The sequence below is a fragment of the Macrosteles quadrilineatus genome, unplaced genomic scaffold (genome assembly GCF_028750875.1).
Source record: "Macrosteles quadrilineatus isolate MER2022 unplaced genomic scaffold, UCM_ALF_1.0 Scaffold_6__1_contigs__length_79288215, whole genome shotgun sequence".
Lineage (NCBI taxonomy): Eukaryota > Metazoa > Arthropoda > Insecta > Hemiptera > Cicadellidae > Macrosteles > Macrosteles quadrilineatus.
In genome coordinates this window covers 40,855,044-40,880,179 of record NW_026542599.1, presented here as the reverse complement: position 1 = coordinate 40,880,179, position 25,136 = coordinate 40,855,044, and the positions used below count along the sequence as shown (strand labels likewise).

The following is a 25,136-nucleotide window of genomic DNA, read 5'->3' as shown; positions in this document are numbered from 1 at the left end:
TAGTTTATCTGCAAGACAATCATAGTATTTTCAATAACTTGCCAATCATAACCTCTTGCCTCGTGTTAAACAATTGTATTTACCTTATTCAGTATTTTAGTTAGTTTAGTATACCAATATGTAACTCAGACAATTTATTTTGTATTTCAGAACGATGATCCTCCTTTTCTTCCCTGAATATAGAGCGCTTTCCATATGATTGTGTATATGCATGTACAGGTATCACTAGCCTAAGAATTTATTATTGCATAATGGATAATCATTATTGTAGGCTGGTTAATGTGAATGAAAAATAAATAATTACATGGTGATTTAATCAGACTCTATTATTTCCACGGATCTTGGTTCTCGTCACTAAAACAAAAACTAGGCCTAACCTAAATTAAAAATTAGGGTAATAGGGCAGTATACAATATATTAAACAGGAATAACAATAATTTAAATGCACTATATACCTGGCGATATTAATGTTTTAAAATCTCTATTTTTCAATATGTTTTTTTTTATAAACGGTATCAGCATTCTGACACGTAATTTCTCCCATAAGTTTGTCAACAACCTTTATCATGGGTAAGTGGTGATAGTAAATATGATATTTTATACAGTAGTTAAAAATCACAAATGTTCCAATTACTTTTGAGTCAGAATTGCTGCAATGGGGTGTTGTACTATATTTTTTTTTATTATGAGGACCATAACATATTAATTCAAAACCAGTTTTTCTCAAAAAATCCGATTTTCGGTTATTTTATGGGGTTTATGGAAAAATCCCCATTAAAAATAAAAAAAATGAATAAAAAACTTTCAAAATTTTAAGGACCACTACATACTATGTTAAATCAAAACAGGTTTTTTTATAAAACCAATTTTTGTTATTTTATGGGGGAAAATAACATAATTTACAATAACTTTTGAACCGTAATTTTTACAGAAATGGGAGTCGCACCATTTTGTTTAGAATTTAAAGGGCTACAACATACTAAAATGTTATCAAAATTGTTCAGGCCATTTTTAGAAAATCCGATTTGTCCGTTATTTTATGGTTTATTATGGGTAAATCAACATTAAAATCAAAATTTCAAAAAAATAAAAAAAAGCGCCTGAAGATACCAAGGGTTAGAACCTACACACCAAATACATCGAAATCGGACCACAGGTGTTAAGCTCTGTACACATCCAGACATACAGACACACTGACACACACACACATACATCACTTCGAAAACCACTTTTTTTGGGTCCAGGAGGGCCAAAAATGGACATATCCACTCAAAACTCAAACGCGAAAATTTTGACGAAAACAATACTTTCTCCATATACTATGGTATAGGGGGAGAAAGTAAAAAGTAAGAAATTAACGATTTACATATGAATATTAAAGTTTTAGTTATTCAATGTTTAATAGGTAGATAATCACTAGGTCTAAAGGATGTAATAGAATGCAATTTTAAATTTGATTATCATTACTTACCAACTAACTTACCAACAAATATAATGAAATTTTACAATTTAGTTTTTCTGAAAAAAATTATGGCTTCAAAACTATGTTTCATTTAAAAATTTGAGTTCAGTGGAATTAATTGAACCTTTAAATGCCTTTTTTTAAGTTTGGCCAATATGTAAACATAACTTTGAGGTGTAACAACTTCCCCTAAATTCCACATAACGATTGGATCAGGATAAAGATGGTTTGAGGACACATTAAAATTATCTAAGCCTAAAATCCATAGTATTATTAAGAGATCTATTTCACTTTCGCAAACAAACGAGGGTACAGTATTAGAAACAATGTACAAAAAAATCAACAACAAAACATTAAGACCACAGTTATAAATACCTCTTATCAGTAAAGTAAAATTATAACACAATAAAACATTAAGAACTCAATACGTCACGGTCGTGGTAGCAAGACCATCTAGAAACAATAATTTATCAATAGTGGCTAGAGGAAAATAACAACGGGGTCGTGGCAGGTTTTACCCTTATCAGTTAATTATATCAGATCACACCCCCGACTCTCCCCAAGGGAGGGAGGCTGTGCCCCATGCACCCACTGCATCCCCCCCCGCACGATGGTTAGCCACACGTTGGTGCAACTTCATCTAAATAATTACTTGCTATCGGCTATCTATAGTTCAATTGTTGGGTTTTAATTAGTATGCTTTACGTGGTTTATTAACTCGTGTGGTCGGTCAAATAGAAAAAAATAGTCTAATTATTTGGAGTACAATTAGTTATGAAATGCTATATTGACGGTAGTTGGATACGGTTTTATGTTTAAGTGGTTAAACATGTAAATATGGTTGTTATATAATATATGGTTGGGGATTTTTAATGATCCTGATTTAACATTAATTAGGTCAATATTTTATATTCGTTTGGAAACTAATCATATACTAATCATATTTTTTATTAATAATACTCGGAATTTTAATTGACAGCACTTGTTTTTTAATAGTCACTCATGTTGATAAATTTTACATGAAAATATCTAGTGCTTTTTTGTTTATAATAGCTAGTTTTCTGTTTGTAAATTACCAATAATTCTGTTGGAAACTTAATATGCTTTGCCTTGTTGTAGGCACATTTATACACAAACACAATTAAGTTAACCTTTTTCGAAAATTCATAAATCAAAACCCCATGGAATCTATAGTTGGTCTATATAAATGTATTTAGGTTTTATCGGATGTTTACGTGGACATACTAATATGCGATGATAAGCTTCCACGGTCACTGTAGATTGTCAAATCTTGGTCTTCGGGTGTTGATACAACATTCCAGAACGTTCTATAAGACTCCGCATACCATCACCCCTCACCCCCACCAACTAATAAAATAGGACGACGCTCACGACCTTCTTCAGTTGAATAGTAGTTCGCCCCGAAGATGGATAGCTGCTACGCATCCGAAACGTCGGCCTCTAGTTTGACTTATTCAACGACGCGGTCAACACCCGAAGACCAAGATTTGACATACTAATATGCGTATTTTAATGTGAATATGAGTGTCGAATTAATGGGATGATAGATAGTTAAATGTAGTGGACCAACACATTCTTTATGAGCTGTATGCATCAAACTTTCAATTTAGTTTTGAACGTTTCGTATCAATATATATAACGTAACTTAACGTATATATCGTAACGTTTATATTCAATATCAGTTAGGTAGTCACTGCATGTATTATCATGACACACAACACTGGAGATTTAGACCATCCTAGCTGGGGAAAACGTGCCACACACGCCCATAGCCAGATCAGTTTCAGTTGTATAAAAACAAAAAAATAAATGGTTTCCACAAACGAACTTATAAACAAGCTAGGTCGTTTCGACCTTTACACTACATTTTTAAAGGAATGTCTATAAAGAAATTTAGATATAAACCCCTGGTGGCTGGTGTCGTAAACTGGTTTGGTAAATGGGAGGGAAGAAAAGGAGCGAAGGGTGCGTGGAGCGTGGTATTAAACGATATCCACCAGATATACCGTCTCCCGCCCTTAAATATTACACATTTTATATAAAGACTAAGGAAACAAATACCCAAGTAAAATCCTTTCAAGGGACCCAATTTATATTGTATTTATTGGAGGTAATTTTTACATGTTTTAGTAGGTAAATTATTTATCGAATGGATGAATTAGAAGTGCATTTAGTATTATGATTTTGAATATAATTTCTTTGAAAAATTTTGAAATCGAAGGAAAATCTTCCTTAAAAGAATTAATATTAGTTTTTGGTAGGTAACCTATATTATGATAAGCAGTTATAAAACTTGCCTGGAAATAATTTTTTCTTTTCGATCCTGAAAAAGCTGTTAGATTATTGGATTTTTGAAGATTTTTGAAGATCCTGTTCAAGTAAACAGCTAATCTTATGATCCAAACTATTTTTATGCAAAATTCGATCAGCTGTTTGGTAAAGTAATTTTGTTATTAGTTGCATTATTGTTGAAACATCACACTCTAATATACAAACTTAGTTTTAATATCGCCAAAGTTCAATATCTCGCGAATCAAAATTATTACAGTAAATGGGTTTTGTGCTACAAACTAATTTTGTACCTGAAACATCTTTTGTTTTAGTCTAATTGGATAAAAGTATCGAAATGTTGTAAGAAATACCTATTATCATCCTCTATGATAAAAAAATATTGTATTTTTAGGATCTACCCTATAATATGCAATTAGATATATTACAAATTGAATTCTTAGTTTTTCTTTCATGTATTTCGAAATTCGCCCCAGTACAGAAATAATGAATTTCCTTGTTCACCTTTGGTTCTTTATTAAATTTTCGTCAGTACTATCGAAAATTGTGCAATATAAAGTTTTAATGAAAGTGTATTAGGCTTGCACTGCATACAGTGAGCAACTCACCATTTACACGTTTGTCAACGAGCAGCTACGTCCATTTTGATTATAAAGATATTGAACATGTCAGTGTCCGAAACAGACCTGTCAGAATCAGCTTACGTTAAATAAGATATTCTGTGGGGAGACTACATTCATGTGGTAAGATTCATTACGCTATAAAAACAGGCTTTTATATATCTGAACTATGTGGGAAATAATTAGAAAATTTGCTAAAAATTGACGTACAATATGATAGTAAGAGAAATTAGTAGTAGTAAAGATGCAAAACATGATTTGCGAAAATATTAACTACATATTATATGTAATAAACGGATGGCTATCTTTCTGCATGTCCATTAACGAAACGTCGTCCAATTTCCATAAATTTTGGAATTTAAACAAATATTTACTTGGGTACTTTATTATATTATTTAAGATTAAAAATCTTTGTAATGCTCTGTTTCTGTGGGTTATTAATTAATTATTAGTTTAATTGTGGTTTTGGGGAATTGATTCTTTAATAAAAAAAAAGAGAGAAAAGGATACTTATCAATTAATTTATTTTCACTCCTTTTGCTCATATTTCCCTATTTTATTCATTGTATAAAATTGATCAGCCAATCTGATTCACGGAAATATTTTGTACAAGGAGACGAAACTTTAAAACAAATAATGGGTGGATTACATTTTCTTATATGGCTTTTATGCTAAAGAATGAGAAAGAAGAAAACTGTGAAATAATGGCTGAGCAGTTGCATAGAACGAAATGGCTTGGTAAATAGCACCAATTTCTGCCATTGTTGGGTTGGTTCGAGTTGTTATACGAATTTAGCACTTGCTTAGCAATAATATCCTTGAATTAACAGTGCCATTTTTTATAATTCTTTTTTAACATAGTATTATTTAAAATCTGTTTTACACTAAACAATAGGCCTAAGTAAATATGATGACATTTTTAACAATAAAATAAACATTGGAAAGCATGAGCTTCGATACGGTGGACCACACCCTTCTGCTGCGGAAAATTCAAGACCACGGCTTTGGAAACAAATTCGTCAGGTGGCTGGCCAGTTATCTGTCTGACCGTCGTCTCAATGTCAAGTATGCGTCGGCTCTCTCCTCTGAATTTGTTTCCTACTCAGGGGTACCCCAGGGATCGTTACTTGGTCCGTATCTCTTCACAGTCTTCATTAATGACCTCCCTGACGCACTTCAGAACGAATCTCTGCTTTTCGCTGACGATGTTAAGATTTTCTCAACTATATCTTCTTTAGATGACTGCCTCCGGATTCAGAGAGATCTGACTAGTCTTGATCGTTGGTGTGAGGACAACAGGATGAATTTGAATATCAAGAAGTGCCAGGTCATTACTTTTCATCGCTGTAAAGTCCCTATGAACTACAATTATTCAGTTCGCAACATAAATATTGACCGAGTGCAGCAAGTTAAGGACCTCGGCATCATCTTGACGCCCTCATTGAACTATCAAGCTCATGTATTGGATTTATGCTGTAGAGCAAACAGAACGCTCGGTTTCATCTTCCGTTTCTCAAAGCAGCTCAGCGGTTCAGAAGCTCTAAAGTCCCTTTACTGTGCCTTGGTGAGGCAAACTCTCGAATATGGTTCACCAATATGGAGTCCTCATCAAAAGTTATTAATAAATGAGCTGGAGAAAATTCAACGAAGATTTGTTCGAATGGTGGGCTTCAAGATGGGATTCCCATACCTTCAGGTGCCCATTGACACTATATCCCTGGCACTTGGTCTTCAGTCGCTGGAGGAACGTAGACTCATTGCTGACACGGTCCTGCTGCACAAGATTATCAACGGAAGAGTCGACTGTCCTGACATGCTCCGCCAAATCAATTTCAAGACTCCTTCCAACACTAGGTCGACTGATCTGTTTATCAAGCAACAGCACCGCACTAGCTACTCAGCAAACAGCACGATGGTTCGAGTCCAGGGAGCTGGCAACAAAGTGACAAGGCATGTCGACTTTTTTCAAGACAGCGTAAATATACTGAAAAAGAAGATCATCAGTCTCAGTCCTAATTAAAAATTGTTTTTTGTTGTTCAAACTGTTACTCTTGTTCTGTTAAAAATTTCACTTAAACATTTCTATTAGTCAATCTATATATTTATCTTATCATTTGTTATTGTTGATGGTAGGTTTGTTGTTATTGTTTCATATTTTTTTTATTTATTGTTGTTGTTTGAAATTATTATTTATTTGTATACCTTTTGTTATTTTGTCAGTTTTTGTTTTGTTTGGCTAGGTTTGGCATTGTTACTGTTGTTTGTTATTAGATCATTATATATTGTTCATTTTATTTCTAATATTAAGCACAAAAATTGTTATTATCAATTTAAGTCATCCTGAGTTTATTGTTTTGTTTTGTATGCTGTAAAATGGAGATGTCCGTTGAAATAAATAAATAAATAAATGAGTTAGCAGCTAAACAGCTTTAGCACTAACAAAAAAAGCAAAGAAAATAAATTTCAGAACTGCTGTACAAATCGAGTCGGAAGGTCAATAAAACATTTTCTCTTTTTAGTCTGTAGACATGTTGACTGTTGTCTACGAGTTTGAGGGCCAAATGGTTCGGATGGTACTCAAGCTTGGAGATGTATTTTTTACTGTAGCTCGTAGCTTCTTCGGTAACAAATGGAATTTTGCAATCATTGTGAATGGTGACGTTGGATTCATACCAAGGGGCTTTCAGGATGGTTCTTAGTAATTTTGACTGAAATATTTGTAATATATCCAAGTTTGATTTTGAAGCTGTTCCCTACAAAGAAATGCCATATGTCCCTAATTGGTTTGAGGACAACCTTGTAAAGCAATAATTTATTTTATATTGACGGTTTTGAATTTTTATTTATGAGCCAGGCCATTTGTCGAAACTTTGAATTTAGATGTTGCCGTTTGTTCCAAATATGGCTTCGCCAGGTAAGTTTTCTGTCGAGAGAAATATAATCTTTTGGAATCATTGTTAATATAATACATACTGTACCGTAAGGTAAATATTAAAAATAAATATACTTTTGTGATAGAAAGGACTATACACGGATAAATAGCTTATTTAGTAGCCTCAAAAAACTTTAGCCTATTTTACAATGTAAGCACGAACTAAACTTGAAGATTCTAGCTACACAACTGTGAGCACCAAATCATCAAAAGATGTATAGATGAAATGAAGCCAAATCTAACCCTTAAGTAACTCTTTCAATCGACATAAATAACGTTCTTAAAATAGACATGAGTTATCATTCAACGCAACGCAGTAAAATATAGGTAAAAATATTTGGAGACACGTTGGATTGATTTCCTCGTGAGATGCAAGTGCGGATATTCTGATCACATGTTTGTCACACTTGGCTTGAAGGGGTGAATATCCGCCCCTCCCCCCACCACTTTCCCCCCCCCCCTGACAACCACCTTGTCACACTTCCATACAATACAGACTTAAGGAAGTTTCACCTCTCCCTCACTTCATGGAAACTATGTCAATTGCATAAAAACTTAGTTTCTTGTGTGCATTCAATAATCATCAACTGCTTATACTACGCCAAGAGCGTGTGGTGTAAGGTTATTTTAATGATGTGCAAAACTTCGTATTTACAAGATTTGTTAGGTTGTAGATTTATTTTACTATAACATATGTGGACCTAATTAACTTGTAGATTACAGAATGCACGATATAAAATGTGATTAATTAATTATGATATTTTCCTCATAGAGCGCAACTCTTTAATACATAAACAATGCAAACAGAAAGGTTTGGAACACACCACCCTTAAAACTATCACGTATACAGACCATTGGAAATTGGTAGGATGGACCTTCACTTTCATGTCAGAAGTTCCTTGCTTAAACCAGTATATTTCAAGTTTAAAATGGTTTAAGTATTGCAGTATTTATAAACTTATATTAAATTATTTTGTCTTAGGACCCTATTTCAAATGTGCAGGTCTACTTCGGTGACTTTTCAGTAGTTCATGACTATCATAACATAGGTATACAAAACGTTTAGTAACTGTTTGTATTTAAAAATATTTATATTGATTATTCGAGGAAAATTGTCTAAACCCTGGTCTTTTTGCTATACAACGTCAACATTTTATATAGCATCAACAATATAAAAAAATGACAAATTGAAAAAAATTCTGGGTCCAGAAATGATTAATTGGAAATGAACCAGTTGTCGTAAAAAGAATAGAATAATACAACAAACCAAAATGATTGTAAGCTCTCTGTACTTGGGTCTACATGATTCTGGTGAGAGGGAAATTTCACTAATTGCCCATTCAAAAGGTTATTACGGCTGCGTCATCTTGTTCGAACGTGATACGTCAAAAATACTGCGTAAAAGCGAATAGTAAAAGAGTGAAATAAAAAGCGTATTAGAATTTATAGCCCCCAGTTAACCTATACTACTCACATGGAAAAGTTAACAATTATGAACGGTTGTGGCTAATTATTATTTTACTAGTGTACTTGTTACTCGAAATCGAACGAATGTCAAGCACCGGTATTTAACAGGAGTTATTTTAAATCTGAAACAGTCATAACATTCGACGACTGCTCGAAATTGAGCTATAATATTCTTGTAAATTTTGTATACATTTTCACTTAAGTACTTAAGGGGGTTTCCTTTGTTTGAATGCAATTAAATGTGACGACTTGTGTTGTTTTGAGAAATGCTCTGGTAACCGTTCATTCCATATTTTATTGTCACTTATCAGAGGAATTTTAATTTTTCACTATTAAATGATGAAATTTAAGTTGAAATTATGTTTTTCACATTGACCTCTGAAGATTCTGAGCTATATACAAGGATGAAATCAAACATAATGTTATAACAATGTATCTAAATAATTCATCAATTTTAGAAGTATATACACATTTTTAAGGTTTCAAATATTTTTATTTGTGTGTTTCTCACTTATTTATTTTATTTACTTATTGAGCAACAACATACAGCAATATACATATTCAGACAGCATGGACACAACAAAAAAAAGTAGCCTGTCAATTAATAATAACATTAAGTATCAAATAAAAACAACAACAACAAGAGGATGGTCACGTCAGAGGAATTAACTATAGAAACTAACTATAGAAATGAATGGAGAAATAGCAACAAAAATAGATTTGTTCTTCCACACCATATTTAAATGCACTAAACCAACGTTGTTCTGTTATATTTATGATTTTATTTATATGGATTAATTATGAATACTCTTTTGTTTCTTATGACTATATCATATTTAATGAGTGAAGACATGTATCAAGTAAATTAGTAAGTGGGATGGGTATGAGTTCAGGAACCCTTCTCCAACCATCGTCAGAATTAATTTAATACCACTAGTGACTTTAGGTGTTGTTTAGAGTATTTTGTTTGTCACTCCCAAACGTCATTCTAATTAACACAATCTATACTCTGACTGTCGACAATTAACGTATTCTCGTCATGTTGCAGGTCAGATGCCCCCCAAAGAGGTAGAGCCTGAGTTCCTCGCGCCTCTTGAAAACCTGACAGTCACACAAGGTCGAGAGGTCACATTCACCTGTGTGGTCAATCATCTGGGAGCTTATAAGGTCAGCCAAACAGACAATATTTATGTTTGACATTCAATTCCAGTTTGCATTCTCATATTAGGGCAGATAGAAAAATATAGTATGTGATAAACATAATGTACAGGGTGAATAGACCACCCGTGCACAACAGTTTGGCCCAGTAAGCGTTAAAAAAACTTTTTTATTAAAAATCCGCTATTCAAATTTTTTTTCTTTGTTAGTTCATGGGTTACAATTTTAAATTGTCACTTAAGGCTTTTTTATTTCAATGTTGGGTTCATTAAAAAAAGGGATATATGTCCGAAAAGTAATTAAACAAATTAAAAACAGGTTGAAAATCCAAGTCATTTTACAAACACTACAAGTAGAACGTGTTTGAAAGTTAAGGAGTGCAATTGTAAAATAATTTACTCCAGACCATGAAAATCCTTTCAAATCTTTGCTAGCTCTTACTGTTTTCAAACTATTGCCGTTTAAAAACCCTGTTTTCTCAAAAAGGGGGCTTAAGGGAATTTATTTGGGGAGGGATCGTAATTTGAAAATGTAACAATTTTAGATTTTTTTGAAGGTTTGGGACCGAGATGGACCTCAACAAAAAAATTTAGACCCCTAGCTACTATAGATGTGTGTAAACATTTGTATACTGAAGTAAGTAACACTAGCGGCTGTATATCCCGTTAAAGTATGTGCACGGGTGCTCTGATTCACCCTCTATAAGTGCAAGTTTTAAATATCAACAAACATTCTGGAACCTTTCCTAACTTTATTAACTATTTTCTGAAGTCTCGGTCTTCCGTTGATAAATCAGTATTTCAGTATGTGCATAGCCATTATATGATGAGGCATCTTCAGTGGCAAAGCTCAGTGGCATCTTTAGTCTCAGCTTTGCCACTGAAGAGAGAACCCCTCAGTCAAGATGCTTCACGAATGGGCGAAACGACTGATTTTGTACTACTGTAAAATGCCGACTTGACTCGGCTCTCGCAGGAAGACCGAGCATTGAGTGATGACACTTGCTGCTTAAGCCTACGCATGACGATTATTTACTATTGAGTGGAAAGTATCAAACAAAGTGGTGAGGTGATTCGGTACGGTGATTGAATGAACTGAACTGATCATTTAATTGTGGCAACGGGGTCGCAAAACTACGTAATCAGCTCCTTGAATTGATAATCTGACGTGCTAATGGCTGAGACACTGACTCACCGTGATAACTAAACGATAATAAAATTACCGAGGGACACTGTTTAAGCTCAAAACTAGCTCATAATTTAGTCCTACTATTGTCTTTTCTCCACTATCAGCTGATGTGCATTGTTGCACAGTCGTCTATAAGGTAAAGTATTATTGGGAATTCGTTCTGGACAAGTAAACTAGGTGTTTTTGCAAGATCAAATAGTAGGTATTGTAGATAAATATATTAAAAGTAAAAAATTTGTTTTTCCCCGTAAGGGTTGTAATTAAGTTTCCAGGTGTGATTCTAGTTGGGATTACAATAAATCAACTATTTCTAGACTTGTACTAATTTTAAGGAAACCGGATCTATGGAAAACGGAAAAAGCTTTCATACTATGCATATTCTTTGAGGTTGCGAAAACACCACGTTGAGTCTTCCAAACTGTGTAGGAAAAATTGCAATGCATATCAGCCGATTGACAATGAAGTAAAGAAAACAGGGATACCAAATTATGAGCTAGTTTTGTCATTAAGTAGTTGTTGTCTATAGGCACTTTTAGTTTGGGTTGCGTTTATAACCAACCCTGAATAGAAAGTTTATACACATATTATATTGCTACTTCAATCATTTCCTATAGACATATTCAAGCTGTAAACCCCTATCTGAATCTTAGCCACTTTTGCAAAGCCGATTGTGTATACGAGTAGTTTTCCCAGTTCATTCCCAATAGTTATCTCAGAGTCAGTTTATTATCTTTAATAACATAGTGGACTATTTTAGTTGTTTGATTGCAACTAAATACAGTATTAGTAGTGTGATGGCTACTAAATATTCACCCTTCGACTTACCTATGTTGAAAGATACAAAAAGACTGTATGTGGTAAAATAAAAAGTGAAAAAGCTCTTATGGAATTAAAATAGTTTGTGACAAATATTATTAAAAAATAGTTATGCTTGCCAATTGGTTTAAGAAACTCTACTGTGAAAGATGATTTCGTTACTACCACAAAGGCCTCTATATTTCCTTCAAAGGTCTTTGATTCGGTTTATTTCCCCAATTGTTTCTTCATAACTAATTCTACTGACTTTCTCTCTTTTAAAAATGTTCTTTCTATTTTTAGATGCTGGCAAAATAAGAACTCATAAAGCTATATAAGTTGAATAATAATAATAATAATAATAATATTACTTTATTGTCACATACACAAGAATACATTCCAAGTTTCTAGCGCAGCTAGAGGAACAGGTGACATTGTCAAATATGCATAATATAACACAAAGAAAACATTCCATAAATTAAAATAGTATTAAAGTAAAATTAACTATAAACTGAGTTATTGCCCAAAGTGTGCACCAATATTATTGTCATCCAGAAATTCAGATACAGAATAGAAGGTTTTTTCTATTAAATACAGTTTAAGGTCATTTTTGAATTTAGTTATGCAGCTAATATTTTTGAATCTATTTGGTAGACTATTGTAAAGCCTCAAACTCATATAGTAGGGTGACTTTTCGTACAGACAAAGCCGATGCCTTGGATACTGCAGGTTATCTTTGAAACGTGTGGGGTAGTGATGAACAAACTGTTTACTTACATATTGGTGAAAATTACTTTTTAAATTTACTAGAGTTTTGAAAATAAACAGTGAAGGCATTGTCAAGACTTCATATTTTTTAATAACTCCGTTAAAATGATATATTACATCATTTTTTTTACTCAATTTTTAATAACTCCTTGATTTTTGAATAACTCCGTTGACTAACTGAGTTTATCTTTCTTTAAAATTTCAAACAGCAACAGCATTTTCTCAAACATAATTATTTAAAAGTCATTCTCTATATTGGAGGAAATGCAGACCTACATATTTAGATAACCATTGTTCTTAGTTTCAACCTTTTAATAAACATTTTTAGTCGCAAGTTAGTCTATTCTAATAAATAATGGAATTTATTTCTTAAAAAATAAATTTCTTAAAGATTCTAAATACATTCTAGATTTCATACAGGATATAACATAGAACAACAATTATTTCGTTGTCTTTTTTAAATTTAGTTCAATTATTGTTTTTTATTTTAAATGTAGAATTTATTCTACGTTAGTAAAATATCTTGAAAAAAAAACTACTCAAAGAGTATTTCTTGAAAACATACAAAGCCCCAACTGAAAACCAGATCCATGCCAAGTGGTCTTTTGCAAATTTTAAAACTTCACCTTTGTGTATTTGAAATGTAAATAGAAAAAAATAGAGGTAAAAATCAATAATAATTTTCTTACGGAACCTAGGAAAAGTTATCATTTATAATCATCTAAACATAACAAAACTAATTGAGTTTAATCATCGAGTACACTTATTATTATGTAATGGTTAAACTATAGACATTACAGTTGTCAAATGAAAATTGGTAGTGCAAAAAGTTAAAGAATCTTTGATTACAGGATTTAATTATGAACAAAAACTGTCCCAAATAAAATTTTACAGAATTTTTATCTCTATACAAACACGTATGTATCAAGAATATGGGACATATGAGCTCCATGTGAACCAACAGCTGAATATAAAGAGAATGTTTATTTTCTTTACGATTGAATAACCCTCAATTGAGTTTAGATTCGAAGGAACTTGACAGGAATACATAACACTCCAGCGTTGGATCATATGGCTTAAACTCAATTGTTGATGAGATACATGTGTATTATAGTACAATATAGGTTAGCTTTTAGTTATCGCATACATGATTTGATTATTTTATTGGTCATATGAGCTCTATTTATGTTATAAGTAATTATGTTTACTTTATTAGCGTGAATTTCCATATTTTCTTAATATAATGTAGATTTTTTTATACTTACCTACGTATCTATGTATTCAGTAGAGTGGGTGACCTATATTCATAATTTGTTTACAAGTTATTTTCCAAAATACAAGGAATTTATGCTATCTCGTTCATGTACTTAATTGGTTTTAATTGTTTTTTTTACAACAGTTAATTATGTAGCTCTAACCTAAACTAACAAAGCCAATTGGATAAAACCAAACAGAAAAACTAAACCCAGGAAAATAGTGGTTAGAGCTTGTAAAAAGTAAGCTGTATTAGCTTTGTTACAATAGGAAAAATTATAAACTTTTAATTTTTTAGGTTGCATGGATAAAGTCAGACTCGAAGGCAATCCTCGCTATCCACACTCATCTGGTGGCTCATAACACGAGGCTGTCTGTGACTCACAATGGTCATAACACGTGGAAACTGACAGTGAACAACGTACAGAAGAACGATTCTGGAACTTACATGTGTCAGATCAACACGGACCCCATGAGGAGCCAGGTGAGTCATACAATTTGCCCTCTAACATGTATAAAGATCTGCAGTGAACAACGTATAGAAAAACGACTCTGGAACTTAAATGTGTCAGATAAACACGGACCCCACGAGGAGCCAGGTGAGTCATACAGTTTGATCTATAAAGGAAACTTTATAGGAAACCACCAACTTTATAAAGGAAACCATTTTTTCCAAAGATCTACAGTGAACAACGTGTAGAAGAACGACTCTGGAACTTACATGTGTCAGATCAACACGGACCCCATGAGGAGCCAGGTGAGTCATACAATTTGCTCTGTAGCATGTATAAAGATCTACAGTGAACAACGTGTAGAAGAACGACTCTGGAACTTACATGTGTCAGATCAACACGGACCCCATGAGGAGCCAGGTGAGTCATACAATTTGCTCTGTAGCATGTATAAAGATCTACAGTGAACAACGTGTAGAAGAACGACTCTGGAACTTACATGTGTCAGATCAACACGGACCCCATGAGGAGCCAGGTGAGTCATACAATCAGATGGAACTTACACGTGTCAGATCAACACGGACCCCATGAGGAGTCAGGTGAGTCATACAATCAGATGGAACTTACATGTGTCAGATCAACACGGACCCCATGAGGAGTCAGGTGAGTCATACATTCAGATGGAACTTACACGTGTCAGATCAACACGGACCCCATGAGGAGTCAGGTGAGTCATACAATCAGATGGAACTTACATGTGTCAGATCAACACGGACCCCATGAGGAGCCAGGTGAGTCATACAATCAGATGGAACTTACACGTGTCAGATCAACACGGACCCCATGAGGAGTCAGGTGAGTCATACAATCAGATGGAACTTACATGTGTCAGATCAACACGGACCCCATGAGGAGCCAGGTGAGCAATACAATCAGATGGAACTTACATTGTGTCAGATCAACACGGACCCCATGAGGAGTCATGTGAGTCATACAATCAGATGGAACTTACATTGTGTCAGATCAACACGGACCCTATGAGGAGCCAGGTGGGTTATACATTCAGATGAAACTTACATGTGTCAGATCAACACGGACCCTATGAGGAGCCAGGTGAGTCATACAATCAGATGGAACTTACATGTGTCAGATCAACACGGACCCCATGAGAAGTCAGGAGAGTCATACAATCAGATGGAACTTACATGTGTCAGATTAACACGGAACCCATGAGGAGTCAGGTGAGTCATACAATCAGATGGAACTTACATGTGTCAGATCAACACGGACCCCATGAGGAGTCAGGAGAGTCATACAATCAGATGGAACTTACATGTGTCAGATTAACACGGAACCCATGAGGAGTCAGGTGAGTCATACAATCAGATGGAACTTACATGTGTCAGATCAACACGGACCCCATGAGGAGTCAGGAGTCATACATTCAGTTGGCCTCCATCATATCCTAAGGTCCACTGGTTCAATTTAGAGCGGAACTAATTGACCTTTTCACTATATAAGGTTTAGGTTGAGTATGATTAAGACCAGACAGTGGATCATTACACTTAAACAATACGTATAATCTTGTTAAAGTTGACACTGTTAATCAGTTATAAGTCCTATGACAAATTTGTGATTTTGTTTTATATTTTCAATATTTGTAATACTAACTTGTACTACATTAGTAAGACAGAGTGGTTTGATGGCTTGACACCATTTAAAGTGTTTTGGTAGTTCTAAAGCGAACAAATTACTGTAACACAAAAAACTCTATGCCAAATTTCTAATGTACAGGCTTCTCTCAATTGAGTCAGACTATTTAATATGAGAGGTTTGAAATTAGCCCACTGAACTTTGTAAAACAATAAAAATATCTATTGATATAATTTTTTCCGTATTTCATAGAACCTTATCGTAACTGTTAACTTAAGAAAAATCCATGCATCTAATCTAACATTTCCAATGTGACAATTTATTAGTCTGTTTATTTATTATTCCGTCTAATTGTTATGTTTACAGAAATACTGGAAGTATTTCACTCATCACTCGCATTGATATCTTAAACTAAACAACTTAAAACCCACCATCACTCAAACCTTACCTTAAAACCTTTCAATCACCAACAAAATAACTCACTGGTAATATCTGGAATCATTTTAGATTTCTCTCACACCCACGTTCATCAGGTACGTTTGAGCGTAACTGATGGTTCCACACATCTGCTGAGTCGAGTATATGTGAGATAGGGACGGCACGCTGAATATCGCTGAGAACCAGGTTATATATGGTGCTGAGGCAGCCTAACACATGACAAGTGACGCCAGAGAGTGCTGCCGCGTCATGAATGCGTTATTGGCTTTATGGGGTCCCATAAAGTTATGGCTTTGAGCTAGAGCTTCCTTAAAAAAATACTTAATAACTACATCCTTGAACCTTTGTCTAGTGGAAACTATTTACAATGGATTGCATTATTTTTTTTGTTATATCATAATTCAGTAGAATAAAATTTTGCAGGTAGCATAGTGTTAGCATATGCCGAAGTAAATTCAATTCATGGTGGTAAGCTTTAGGCGGGTGGAACCTTAAAAATATACATTTAAGCTAGTGATTAAGATGTAAGATTTTACTTTCATAAAGTATTTTCCTTAGTATTGCATTTTATTTTGTATATTATATTTTATTGATATGTATCATGAAAGATTTAAAATACAACTGTTAGGCAACTGAAATAGATGCACTCCGTTGCACACATATACTTTATTTGTAACGTTAAAGCCTACTTATCGTTTCAACAACTTGTTAGTAGTTGAAAACTTATACATTTGTAATAGTTTCATAGATTCAAGTCAATAATATACATCTTAATAACTACATTATTATTATTTTTATAATTTTCGTCGTGTTGAGTTGGAGAATCCATTGTTCATAATTTATTTTATCAGTTTGTGTTGTAATACGGTTGAATACATACAAGAGGGGGAGGAGGAGAATAAAAGAATTTAGAATTTATTTATAAAACCATATTGATAATGCACTTATTTTTCATTAAAAGTGCACTACCTTTTATGGATAAAAAAAGAAAGATTTATGGTTAAGTAAATGAGGCCCTTTGCTCCATATACCCCTCCTTTTCTTACTTATCCTCTTTACCTACTCCACAATTCCTATAATTTTACCACATTCTACTTGTTCAGTTCCTCTCTATCATACAAAAAGGCAAAATTACGAATGAATACTGAATAAACAAAAAGTATCGAACATTATAAATTACCACGACGCGACGCCAACTCAATGAAACTGTCCACGATGGGATATGCTCCGCCGGGAGGCCACTCAACATCTTGGGGTGCTGTCGGTTGAATCGATTTGTGAGACCTTGCTGGAGGGTGAGGATAACTGGGACTGCTGGTCGCACTTTGTCCGGAATATCATTCAAGTGAAAAAGAACGATCTAGATCGGATCCCAGTCTTGATCGTGTAAGAAATGAACGGCTAGACACGGGGTAAGCCCTTCGGGCGTAGGCAAACTGGGGCTAGTTTTGTTGAAGTGCGACAAGTGTTCCCAGGCTAGTGTCCGAAGAGTAGAGGAGGTTTTTAGTGGGTAGTCATTGAGCCTTAAGTCCGTTTGAGTCCCACACTACAGGCTAGAGTCACATGTGTGCATAAATGCATTTTCCCACCTCTCCCTAAAAAACACAAACTAACTACATCATCTGTTCTCAGATGGGGTACCTGGAGGTCGTGATTCCTCCTGATATTCTCAACGAGGACGGCCCAGACGACTATGTAGCGGTAGAAGGTGGATCAGTCAAGGTCAAGTGTAAAGCTACTGGAGTTCCGGACCCAACTGTGCTGTGGAGGAGGGAAGACTCCCAACCCATCGTGCTGCGGGCGGACAGTACCAGGGAGAAGCAAGGTAGGGTGGGAGAGAAAAGGGGTAGGTGTATGTGCATAGTCAGTAAACCCAACTCATTTATTCCTGGACACAAAGACATTCCGTAATTTATTTTGGAAATAGAGCATACTTATTTGAAGAGGCAAGTTAAGTAAGTTCTAGGTTCTAGTAGAAGTTATTGATTTTTAATTGATGAAAAGTCAACCATCAACTGATAAAATAAGTGAAAATGAATTTATCAGGTAATACATGTCATGACTCAAACAAGGATATGTATTTGGACTAGAACACATTTTTAATATTATTTGTCAAACTCTAACGTAATTTACTGTAGATATGAACCAAATTGTTAACGTTATAAAGGTGTATAAAAATATATTTAAGAACGTTAAACTAATAAAAAGTGCCATGAAACATTCTTTATTTTTCAAGGCTAAGTTAGGGCCACATACAACAACACCACATACAAGTTAGGAATTGTCCTTTCCTACAACTACCTGACAAATAAAGATTGAAAGAGATTCTTTTTATAATTCAAGAGGCTTAATAATAAAGTATACAGTTTCTATTTACATAGTTATATTGCAATATTTGTGATTAATTATAATCGTACATTGATTGTGGTACTTAATATTTAAATAAAATGGAAACTATCTGCACAAAGAAATCAACCCATTATCAGCGATGTTAAGTAGCGATGAAGTGTGTTAATTTTCAACTGCTAATACATAAACTAGAAATTTTTGCATTATCTTAAATCAAATATTCTTATTTTACTTTATAGGGTTATATGTTTGTGTTGTTGTTTGTACTTTATACCGTTGCAATGTTGTACCTCACTAACTCTTTAAACAAAATGTTTTTTAGAAGTTTAAAACTGTAATCAGTGTTAAAAGAAGTGAAGCAGGTGCTGAAACAGTAAAACAATAATGTTTGAATGCTGTTTGAGGTTTTACAAGATGTATTTAGTTGTTAAATGTAAGTAAAAAGTATGTATAGGGACACTAAGTAAGTATAGTCTAGTTATTATAGCTATGAACCTCTGTCTTAGATACTTCGGTTTGATTCCATGCAATCATCAGTTGAAAATTGATATTAGTAGTGCAACTTGTTTGGAACTCACCTTGAGATGTATGTCAACCTATTCAAAAAACAATATGACTCTCAGACTTGAATGACTTTCTCCTTATTAGTAAACCTCAGCATGGACCTCCTGTAGTAAAAGCCAAAAGACAATTTTACACGTGTAATCACTTTATACCTTCTTTAGATGAAATGGTAAGTTATATATATATAGCTACAATACGTTGTTGCAGTTGTCAGGCAGTTTGACGGGGAAGAGTTGCTACTAACCAATGTACACCGGGCTGATATGGGAGCTTACCTGTGTATCGCCAGCAACGGAGTGCCTCCTTCCGTCAGCAAACGGTTTATAGTCCAAGTTCACTGTGAGTACGGTCATTTTGGCATTTGCCATGGTATCTAATAAAAAGATAATAATTAGGGCTCACTTTAGTGGTGATTACTACGTTTTGTCTTTGGATTTTAAATTTAAGGTGCAGATTAAAAAAAAAAACATTATGTCCTTCCCCTTGCACGGAATTGCCTTAAAACTTGTGTAATAAAAGTTAAAACAATTTGTTGAGTTTATGTCATACTATACCCTTAACAAATTCGACTGCAGTACATTCAAACGATTAGTTTTTGGCATACTTGTCTTGTGAAATAGTAAATGGTGTAAACGTGTATTGCTGAAAAAAACCATTACAGCACAGTAGTATTGAAATGTTATTTTTACATGTAGATACATATTGGAAAATACATATGTATTTAAATATAGTACTTAGTTAGTTGTAAGCTGCTTTTTAGATTGGATCATATGCAAACCAACTTTGTTCATGTTACTTATGAAACAAATGTATACTTAAGTGGTGCATTCCGACCTCTAACTTATGTTAATTTATTTCAGTTCCACCTATGACCAAAGTCTCAAACCAATTGGTTGCAGCGCCAGCTGGTAGTGATGTGGTCCTTGAGTGCTACGTCGAGACCTCGCCTAAAGCGATGCACAGCTGGTTCAAAGAGACTGGTATATTAAATAGTCATTTACAAACTGAAAATTCTAGACAATCTTATGCATTTTTTACTCGAAATATTAAATATTTCGTTGCAGAAAATCGTTATTGATAGAGGGTTCATACTTTTCCGCGAATAGGTGTTATACAAATAAATGTCTTATATTGTACAAAGATAAAAATGTATTTCAATAGTGACTTACTGTTTCCCTTTACCCCTAAGGCACATATGCCCGTACTTAGATAAATGATGCAACACAACACTAAACTTGTCTTACCATCATGTTGATATTGTAAATTGTGAAAATGTGGGAATAAATAATTTTTAGTATCTCCATAGCTAATAGCACTAATTGATTATGTTATATTAAGAACGGAACTTACGTTTTGTTTATATCATAGGCGAGAAGCTAATGCCAAGCGCCAAATATTCCATGGAAGAATATCCGATCAATGACTACTCTCTGCTGATGAACATAACGATTCGATCATTAGAAAAGAGGGACTTTGGTGGATATGTTTGCTCATCAGTTAGTGCCATGGGGAAATCAGAAGGCCTGATAAGGCTCCAAGGTAAGGTCTCCAATCTACCAAGGATTAATTAACTCAACGGAATTTAGTCCAAATGCTTACATACTTGTCTTTAATATATTTACAATTAACTTAATTCAATACTAAACAATAACAAGTATCATCAATTAATCTCTTGCTCCACTTGGTCTACTTACAAAGTTTGTTATGAAATATAATGGCAGTGTATATATGGGTTTTGATCATAATGCATAAAAATGCATTATACGAGGGCCTTTTGCATATTGCTCATAGTGATAATTTTATTAGAACATGGAATCCGATTGCAACGTAAAATTAAAAACATGGTGTTGTAATATATAATAGAACTAGGAAATAGCAAATTGTCTAATAAACATTTCCCATGAAAATGCTCATGGTCTACATGCCAAATACTCAGTAGGATTAGTGTAGAATAAATGCTACACAGCTAACCGATCTGATCATAAATCAAAGACATTTTATCGGACCAAAGCCACAAGTAAAATAGAAAACTGGTGAATGATGAGCATCCACCCCGTTAATAAATGTTTACATTCTAGTTGATTGAGCTTATTATAAAGCTCCAGAAGCACTTACCTCTTTCTTTTTTATCCTTACAAACAAATTAGATTAGGATTTTTTAAATCACAATGAATTCCTCGTAATATACAATCCTATTCACAGAGTTAAACATTCCAAAGACTACAGTCATGCCCAGTCCTAACTACTATGAGCCGGTGAAACCAGCTCGGAAAAAGCCTCATAAGACGTCCCATGTGAAGGAGAAGCACCAGGGGTCTCGCAAGAAGAACCACAATCACCACGAGGAGGTAGAGGAGGAACCTAGAACCACAGCCGAGGTGAGGACGGAGTCTTCTCTGGTGTCTCATCCAAGCAGACCGCCTTCCTGGATACTGCATCACAACGAGGTTGGCCACAGTTCGGGCGCCAAACGAAATGTAGGAGTCTGTGTCGCTGTATTGACCTACAGTGTCACTTTGTATTGCCAATGGTTATTGTATATGTAGATACAGATTTGTCAATCATTGTTTTGACAATGTATAGCTGGGCCACTCTTCCGACACCAAATCCAAATTTAGTTTTGTTTAGACATCTCAATACGATTCATCAACACAATGGTGTCTAAAATGTAAAAACATTATTGTGTATGGATAAAAAATCAAACATACTACGGAAAACAGTTAAACAAGATATACGTAATTTAACATATACGGACATCATAACATATTTAAATAATAAAGGCATATATTTGGTAAAACTGGAACACGTATTCACATAAAAGAATTTATGTTTTACGACAAATGCATAGTCAAAAGAGATCGCTAATACGAGCTATACAATGTTGTATACGTTAAACATAACGAAAATACTGTCGACTTTTATCACACCGATAGCGGAAAACAAGCCCTCAGATATACCATGATGTAAATGCAACAATAGTGTTAAACTTAGATAAATTATAGATGAAAAGTTGGATTTGGTGGTACAAAACTTGGCTTCACTTTGCTTTAGGCGTCTTCCAGCACAGAATAAGCTTTGAATAAGACTCAAAGTCTTACAATACGTACGCTTTATTTTTTGATAGGTTTATAGGAGGTAAAAGTTATACTTTGTAATCTTAAGTTGATTAAGACTTTTGTAAGCTAAGATGTTCTTAGGATGTTAATGATTTAGATAGTTTGTTTACAAGATTTGCAAAACATTTATTATTGATTCTGCTTTCTCTTTGTTAAAAGAATGTTTTTCGTACCAATTTATATAAACTTCCATCGATCTGTTTAAAAATATTTATTTTTGGAATAGTTGAAGTTAATATTAGGGTTCAAGATAAAACTTGATTCATACTACATTATTTAAATGAATGATAAAAAATTACATCAATACTCATTTAAAATTGATTTTCTTGACAATAATTCATAATTCATAGTTCAAATATTTAGTTTAAAGCATTATTATATGTATCTTAAAAAGATAAGTGTACTGTAAGATTTAAATTTTACTATCACTGCACAGTATATTGTCTATGTTTTAAATATATTAAATGTAAATAGCTTAGTAGTGTAAAATATTTCAAGACAAGTTACCGTAGTACTCATCTGTTATATATAAATGAGCTTTGTTGTGTACATAAAATGTTTGTAAAATAATAAGCGTAAAGTAATTAATTACTAAAATATATTAAATAAATAACTAAATACACTAAATGTTGGAATATGTATTTATTACGGAACTTAAAACGGTCTGATCACCCCTATTATGTGTGTTTTGTCTGTCTAATTGCTTGACTTTATTTTAATACAATTTTGTATTTTTCAAATAGTATATACTTAGGAAATTAATTGATTTAAATGATAGAATAAAACTCAACGGTTTAGCTGTTTTGTTTCCAAATCTATATACTTTCAACAAAAGATATTACAAAGAGAAATATCACTTCCCAAGGTTATATTTAGTCATGTTACACTATCAAACTATTACAGGGTAAGAACTTGTAAATACGTAAACTGTTGTACTAAACCAACTTAGGTGATGTAATAATGTATATTGTATATTGATGTAGTTTAATTATAAAACTGAGGTATTTACTTTAACTGTTATCAGCCAATTCAATAGTAGCTTTCGAAAATTCAGAAACTTGAAAACACGTTTGGTGTTTCCTTTGCATTACAAAATGAAACATTCAATTTGTTTGGATCTTAGAAAATAGGTGTAAAATACTTTTTAAATATGTCTGTCTTTTGTTGCCCATTAAAATGCCATTTGAATGATAAGGAATATCATTATGGTGGTGAAGGGAAGGCTGCCAAGGCGTTGATGCAGATATAAAACTGATGAGCATCGTTGCATATTAGAAGTCCTTCTTGTTCAGTCTCTCACCTACATTTACCATACTTCATATACAACGTATGTTACATTTTATGATTCCTGTATCAACAGGCTGTACAAAAAAAATTGTTTAAAAATATAATTTCATTGAAGTCATTGATGTGTAAAAAAATTGCATTAACAAGTAATCTGATTTCATGCTACGTTTTCAAATTTTGAATTGTTGTTTTCAGAAGGAACAGTACCTGAAACTAAAAAAAAAAACAGATACCTACATAAATTTAAACTGTGCTTCATCTTTTGCCTCCAGTATGTTTGCGCGTACACAAGCGTACACAAGCAGTACACAAGCGCGTTCAAATAAAATATGGCATTATCTGTTAATGGTATTTCCTACCGTTTCATTTCTCACATTTTATTTGTTTTTGTTTATTTGCGTCATCTTAGAAGTGTTTTTACTTAACATACGACATTGATAATGTGTTTTCAGCTACATCAGGGTAGTTTTCACTATTATCATGCTTGAAGCGCTTAAATGGATTGAGTGAACGATTTTAGACCCTAAAATGTTGTAACTCAACGCATTTATGGGATCTGAAACTTTTTACTATGGAAACTTACCCCGATCAAGTCCTGGCCCAAACAGCACCATACAGTATTTTTCTTCTTGGTATTTGTCGCCTAAACGTTTGTGTTTTTTTTTTTTTTTTTTTGCTGACGCTTTCTAATGAAGCAAGAACAAATTTAATAAGTGGCCTGAGGATGATTCGTATATGAGTCGAAACTACTTGCCATAAAACATAGTTTCAGATGGCATAGATTTTGGTACTTACACCAATTTATAGTTTTAAATTCAATTAGAAGGGTAAAATTCAATCAAATGAATTTTTGTGTACAAGATTATCGCAACGATTTCTTGAATATGTAGCACATTTTAATCCTCGCTATCTCTCAACTAGAACAGCCTTTATGTAAATTTTGTATATTATACAATTATATTTAGTTGTGAAATATATTGAATAACGTGCTAACATGGGATTTTTTGTTGGCCATAAGTGACAACAATTTCGAGAATTAAGTCCTAATTTGGGTGTCACACCTATTTCAACATCAAGTCATAGGTAAAACCCCTACAAAACCCAATTTTCCTAAAGTGTATACGTGTAACACAAAACGTTTAGATAACCAAAAATATTTCAAACAAAAGTTATATAAGGAAATAAGGAAAGACAAAAAATAAAACTACTTAGGGGTTGAGGACGGCACGATTGTAAAGACTATTATAAAAAAAATGTACCGGTTATTTGTTATATAATATTATATTCCACGTTGCTAGAGCTGTCAGTATATAATAACAATTT

At 33.5% G+C, this 25,136-nt stretch overlaps 1 protein-coding gene across 1 annotated transcript in view; it reads left to right on the top strand.

The window, feature by feature from the left end:
• The window catches only part of LOC128996996 (lachesin-like), a 36,589-nt gene extending 13,990 nt beyond the window's left edge, over positions 1 to 22,599 (top strand). Inside the window, exons 3-9 of the mRNA XM_054422567.1 lie at positions 9,840 to 9,958; positions 14,253 to 14,438; positions 18,130 to 18,322; positions 19,618 to 19,749; positions 20,271 to 20,390; positions 20,779 to 20,949; positions 21,613 to 22,599. Coding sequence (XP_054278542.1) covers positions 9,840 to 9,958; positions 14,253 to 14,438; positions 18,130 to 18,322; positions 19,618 to 19,749; positions 20,271 to 20,390; positions 20,779 to 20,949; positions 21,613 to 21,956 — 1,265 coding nt within the window. The 3' untranslated portion in view covers positions 21,957 to 22,599. The remainder of the gene's footprint in view (positions 1 to 9,839; positions 9,959 to 14,252; positions 14,439 to 18,129; positions 18,323 to 19,617; positions 19,750 to 20,270; positions 20,391 to 20,778; positions 20,950 to 21,612) is intronic.
• The last annotated feature ends 2,537 nt before the right edge of the window (positions 22,600 to 25,136 follow it).